We start from the raw sequence: 6,839 nt of genomic DNA, 5'->3' as shown, positions 1-6,839 counted from the left end.
CGATGATGATGATGATGATGATGATGATGATGATGATGATGATGATGATGATGATGATGATGATGATGATGATGATGATGATGATGATGATGAATGGCGGTGATGGTTGGTGTGGCAATGATGCTGGTAGAATAAAAATGGAACAGTGTATTAGTACGCTTATCAAGTTTTCCCCTATTTCTCAAAATTTCTGTTCCAATCTTCTCTTAAAGCTTCTCTGACATTCATTAATGCAATTTCGTATTTCGTTCCAGGTGAAGAGATTCCCACCTGTTTACGAATGGAATAAAAATAGCTGCTTACAAGATAATTTTGCTGGGGCAAGCTTTCAAGCTGACTGAAACTCGTATGCGCATTAGAGGCCAAATACCAGCAGATTTTCTCAAGAAATGGAAGAGGCGGACGAAGAACCTGTTGAAAGGTTCGATGATATGGATTTGGTTATCTTAGATGACGCTGACGAAACAAGAAGTAGAAGCGGATCCCGATGTCGCAGTCGAAGTTGCAGCGAACACAGATACCGAACGAAAAGGAAAAGAAACGATTCTTTAGATAGAACTAGTGTAGACAGTAACGCTAACAGTATAGCCAGACGTCTTGAGGGCAAGATGAATAAACGTCGATGCGAAAGATGTAGCGAGCGACGAGATAACGGTATTGACGACAGGGACAAGGAGGCGAGGAGAGGAGAAGACAGAAGAGATCTGAGCAGGCGGAGGGACAGAAGTGACGAGAGCAGAAGGATTTCTGACAGAGACAGGTCTTTGAGGCAAAGAAGAACTCCCAGTAGAGAGAGAGACATGAATGTGGATGGAAGGGTATTTTCCAATCTAGAGGAATGGCGCGAGAGAGAGAGGGAAAGAAGTTTAGAAAGAAGAAAGAATCTAGAACGAGACAGAGAGAGGAGCTTAGAAGAAAGGCGAAATTTAAACAGAGACAGAGATCGGAGCATAGAAAAAAGAAGAGTTAACAACAGAGATAGAGAGAGAAGTTTTGACAAATGGACTTCCAGCAGAGAGAGAAGTTTAGAAAGAAGAACAAATTCAGTTAGAGACAGAGAAAGAAGCTTAGAAAGAAGAAAAATAAGCAGAGATAGAGAGAAAAGCATTGAAGAAAGAAGAAAAATCTCAAGCAGAGGTAGAGAGCGAAGTGTAGAAGAAAGACGAGTTTTAAAGAGAGATAGAGACAGGAGTTTAGATGGAAGGGGAAGTTCAAAAAGAGACAGAGAAAGGAGTTTGGAAGACAGAAAGACTTCAAGGGGAGGTAGTGATGATGGCAGAAGAAATCTTAGCAGGGATAAAGAGAGGGAGTATAGAGAAAGAGACATTTATAACAGAGATAGAGACGAGGAGAGGGAGTACAAGTCAAGCAGAGGTAGAGAGAAGAGGTGTGAACACGAAAGAACGCATAATGGAGATAGAGGGAGGAATGTGGATGACAGGAGAAAGTCTGGCTCCGACAGGGGCGAAGAGAGAATACTTTCCGCGAGAAACAGAGTTGCCAAACAGAGAGATTGTGAATGTCGTGATTCGAGAGGAGTTTTAGAGGAAGAAACTATTTCCAACTGCATAGAAGATGAAGAAGAAGAAGTGGTTTATTTGGACGAAGAAGTAATAGAAACAGAAAACGACGAGGAAGACAAAAGAAGTCGGACCCCACCGGAAGTCTCTAGGAGGAGGCGGCGAAGGCGTCGAAGTAGTGGTGGAACAAAAAATAATAGTGAATTTTCTGACCGAAACAATTCATCTTCCGAAGAAGAGAGCAGTACAGATGGGCAGTCAGCGCATACCAACGCTACAGGTGCACTTCAGCCTCGGGAGCATACTCCTTTACCAATTTACAATGAGTCAGTTAGGGAATGCAACCACGTCAGTTCTCTCGACGCCGTAAGAGACAAATCTTTGCGTGGAATAGAAGATCCTAGGATGAACGTGAGCAACCTGGACCAATCAACTCGGATGTGGAAAGAAATTGAAAAATACAGTAAGTCTTCTTTGGACTATTTAAGTTTGTTCCTTTGGCTTCTTATATGATTGCCTCTTGTTGTGATGTTTCTGTTTGCCGTTCTCTTTACTCTTAGTTCTTCCTGTGCCTATCACAGTACGTGATAAAGTATCGTATTGAGTCTCATCTTCTAATATGAAATGTGCCATTTATAGTTCTGACTCGAGTCATAAACTACAAGAGACAACCCATCCCCCCCCCCTCTTTCTCCCCTGAATAAGTGGGAGATGCACCAGTGTCTTGTCCAAACTGACGTTTAATGTAAGAGTATTCAAGCATTGGCATTCTTATTTCTTGCCAACCGTTTGTTAATTCTCAGAGAACAGATTTTCAAATCTCAATTTTAACTAGGAAAGGTAATTCATAAGACATTTCCTTAAACGATGTTGGTGATTTCCAATCTCATTAACTTAAGCTAATTCTTCTGGCATACTAGTCCACATTATCCCCATTGGCTTGTGCCGATAGAGATTTTTTTTCCATTTCCAGTTCGCGTCTCATTAAGCGATGTTCTTTAAGGCTTGGGTAGATGGAAACACTTCGTCTTTCTATGAATCCCTATTTCTGCCTTAATGCTTCCATATCATATGAGCATCTATATTGTACTTTTATGGCGGTTTGTTTTGTGTGGTTTGTTTGCTTGTTTAATGAAAGGTCTTTTTCTCCCTTGTGCTGAAAGTCGCCACTTCAGTTTTTGGTAGGCTGATATCTGTTTGCCGTCTGTTTTTCCCAAGGTGTCAATCTAATGCTGTCATCAAGGAACGATTATTTCCGACAAAAAATATCCAACTCGCCAAACGTGTCAAATTCAGATTATTTTATTTCTTCTGAAATGTAGAATAATGTTTCTGCTTTAAAGAGACAATTTCCGATGATCAATGGATCACCGAAGTAACGTATGTGCGCTTTCTGACAAGATATCAATATAATATCATTGAATATGCAAATGTATAGGACCACCTTCGCGCAAGAGGTTCGCTGATGTGATGAGTATTATCTCATGTTTGTGTACACTCATGTTTTAAGACTCAAATAGCGATGGTCTCTTTATATTTCGTTTACAGCACAGAAGCTTGCCAATATAAGTCTTTAAATATAACTATGTTGCCTCTGAAACAGAAAAATGAACGTTTAATGAAAGGGGATGAGCTACTTGAGAATCAGGAAAAAATGATGTTCGTGGAGTTTAGGGAGGCATTTGAAAGCTATGTTTAAGTGGCCTTTGGAGTTCCATTTTCATCACCTACTTTTATTTAGGGAGGAACGATACACCATTTCTGGTCTCTATCATCAATAGAAATTAGTTTGAAGTCATCATATCGAGCCTGCTTCATTCGAAAAGGGTTAAGGTATAAATAAAGAAACTGCAGTTTTGTAGTAATTTATTTTCTGAGGTCCGTTTTTTATGGAATTTGTTTTACAATCCAGCAACTAAGATGTTAATCATTCCAACTCAAAGCTTCTCAGTGCTAAATAGAAAAAAGGAATGGAGAATTTGTATTTTATTCTATTTATTAATTTATTTATTTTACTTGGTCTCATACCTCTGCATACAAACATGGAAGTAACAATGCGAGAACAATCGAGTCCTTCGAATTTGTCGGAAGTAAAAGTTCACCTAAAGAAGGATCGAACAAAATTATAATTTGCAACGTTCTCTCTACGGTGCCAAGGTTTTCCAAATTAGCAAAGCAAGCTATCGATGATTTCAGACTGTGAACGTCATCATCCGTATTGTATGGTCTATTTCAACATCATGAATGCTGTGTTCCTGTGGTAACAAAAAGAGACCAACACTGTTAAACATAATGACTCATCCTTCCTTGCCAGGCACAGCGGTCTGACTGAAAGCAAACTTTTAATCTTGATTAAAGGAAAAGATCCCCTGATGCTGATAGAAAAGCACCCAGGAAAAAAGCACAAATCCGAACCTAGAAGTTCGGCGATTTGGCTAATAATCTTAACCAGCTGCTCTACTTTTGCCGGTCGTCATGTTTCGCTTGGGAGTCATCCAGCGTAGTTCTACGGATTAGCTTCTTTTTTTTTTCCTTTTCTTTCAAAAGAACAACTCCGTACTGCACTTTTGTTTTCTGTTGTTTTCATTTAGAAAAATAGAAGGGATCGTGTTACAGCTGTGGATGTTGTCGGTGGTATCGATTGGTCACATGCGGAGTTTGTAAAGGGGGAATGTCGTAGTATTGAATCGTCTCCGTGCGACAAGATCAAAGAGTCCGTTACGTAGTCTGTTTGAAAACTTCAAAAGAACACACAAACACATACAAACACACACACACACACATATACACACACACACATACACACACACACATACACACACAAATACACCCCCCACACACACACACACATATATACACACGCACACACTTGTGTCAGTAGCAATTAAAATGACAAGTAGAAAGAAGTCTACCATGTTGAGCAAATCTTCAACTTAATCTCTTTTTTTATTTCACAAAAAGATACAGTAGATTGGCTGATAAATAACGAAATTGTTATTGTCACAGTATTCTCAAAAGAGCTTAATACTAGGATACTCTCAAAAGCAAAACAAGATAGTGAATCATAACGTAAAATCAATCAATAAAGGAGACAATAAAATCACACTCATATCACAATTCTTAAGTACAAATATAGTTCAAGGCATATTTCTTCTCAAGACATTACGTTAAAGGGTGGGAGGTGGGGGATGGAAATAATTTAGTTAAGTATGATCGAAATAAAGGTGCGCTTGGCTAAGGGCGTTCTCATACACACATCGCCTTACTACCCCCTTATTGTTCAAAATTATGTTTAAAAAACAACTTCGTTTTCAGTTATGAAACTGAATTCAACAATTAAAACGGAAGCTCAAGGCACCAAATCATGAGAAAACACAGAAGTAGTCTAGTTTTATACTAAAAAAGCAAAGGGTTTGATCATTACACGATAGACGATATGACTGGAATATACACATATTATACACATGCATAATATGCAGAAACGCACAAACACACACACACACACACACACACACACACACACACACACACACACACACATAAACGCACATTCACTCACGCACTACACACACACACACACACACACACACACACACACACACACACACACACACACACACACACACACACACACACACACCGCGCATTCTTATATTATTGCACCTTCTGCTTAGTTCCGAGGAGAAGAATTAAAAGTTAAAAGGTTCACCACATTCCATTCATCTGGGGGGGGGGGGGGGGGGTTTGTTTGTTTTTTGGCGGGTTTTTTTTCATGGGGTCCTTATTTTTATTTTAGGGGGAGGGGGTGACGTTACAATAGATTTGTCCGCCTACACTAAATCATGAAGAGACGCTGAAAATCAACTCCAAACCCCACTACATAACTCAAGTGCAGATTAAGCCCAAGACAATCCTACTTCGCCACAAATCGATGTAATCAACTCTCTTGAGCTTTTCTGCACCTTTGTATTGTTACTAACCATTCCCTTCGAAGTGGTTGGCCTGGGGCACTCTCAATTTTTTTGGGGGCCCAGCGGAAACTTGGTCTGCTGTAATAATATAACTATCATACCCACATTTGTCTACTAATCAGATGGCATCAATATCATAGAAATGGGCAAGGGACAAAAGAAAAAGCCAAAAAGACCCTGGGCTCACTTACAACAGTCTCATCCAAAATGAAAAACCTAGATACTAATTGGTAACAATTAATGAGGGCTGTGTACCTTGAAAAAAAGTTCAAGTTTGGGTAAGTTTTCAACACACTTCAGTATCTGGGGATCGACACAAGGTGGCGTCCAACATCCAAACAGAGTCAGATAATTAATAACCAAGTCTTTTTTATATGTGCGCTCTCCTTAAAAACCAAAAAGGAAAGTGGCACCAAATGAGGTGGCCAGCGACTTGGCCCAAACTTATTTTAACCGCTTTCTTCAATATTGTGTAATGAATTCGATTTGGCAAGCTGTAATTTCGTATGGGTTCGCCGGAGGCGCTCAAAGGGATTAACATCCACCACCACTTGACATTCATACCGTACATCTGGCAACGAGATCAAATGACGTTTCAAAGAATGGATAGAAAAATGAACAACAACAACAACAACAATAACAACAACAGCAACAACGTTGCGTGCATCACAGTCTCACAAAAGAAGACAATAACGAAGAAATGAAATACGAAAGTACAATAAGTCTAAGATACATTTTTACGTCCTCTTTAACGATCTGGTTTTCTTGGCTGTACGGTTGCTGGAGAGAGAAAAATATCCAAAATAAAAGGAATTCGTCAGTTTTACACTTTTCTTCACTGTTCAAAACAATACACTTAAGAATAAGAAGAGCATACATCTTACGGAATTTTGTTGTTGTTGTTGTTTGGGTTTTTTTTGTTCGTTTCGTTTGCGTTAAGAAAAAAAGTTGTCTTTATTTTCGTTTACAATAATACGAACTACAGCACACCTACCTATACAGAAAACGACAGTATCCAACAACTGCAGCCACATCATCAACAACCGTACAACTACCACTATTAAAAAGAACAGCAACAACAGCAACAACAGCAGCAGCAACAACAATAACAACAACAACAACAACAACAACAACAACAACAACAACAACAACAACAATTACAACAGCAAACTGATTTTAAACAGTAAAATACCATTTTCAGTGCTGATTCTCTTCGTACAACGCCGTGTGTATGTATGTGTGCATGTGCGTGTCGGTGTGTGCGTACGTGCGCGCATGCGTGAGTGCCTGCGAGGGTGAATGATAGTCAGATAGGCACACCGACAGACAGACTGAAAGAGGGTGAGGG

General features: G+C 39.6%; 1 protein-coding gene across 1 annotated transcript; it reads left to right on the top strand.

Annotated features, from left to right (window-relative positions):
• Positions 1-264: 264 nt before the first annotated feature.
• LOC118477981 (pre-mRNA-splicing factor 38B-like) lies at positions 265-2,047 on the top strand. The gene has a single exon (XM_035970791.1). It carries the CDS (start codon positions 390-392, stop codon positions 2,031-2,033), a length of 1,644 nt encoding a protein of 547 aa, XP_035826684.1. The 5' UTR covers positions 265-389; the 3' UTR covers positions 2,034-2,047.
• Positions 2,048-6,839: the final 4,792 nt, after the last annotated feature.

Source organism: Aplysia californica, unplaced genomic scaffold (assembly GCF_000002075.1).
Source record: "Aplysia californica isolate F4 #8 unplaced genomic scaffold, AplCal3.0 scaffold00321, whole genome shotgun sequence".
NCBI lineage: Eukaryota > Metazoa > Mollusca > Gastropoda > Aplysiida > Aplysiidae > Aplysia > Aplysia californica.
This window is presented reverse-complemented; position numbering and strand designations above follow the sequence as displayed.

Coding starts and splice junctions, on each gene's coding strand:
- LOC118477981 (XM_035970791.1), top strand. CDS start 390: ATGGAAGAGGCGGACGAAGAACCTGTTGAAAGGTTCGATGATATGGAT.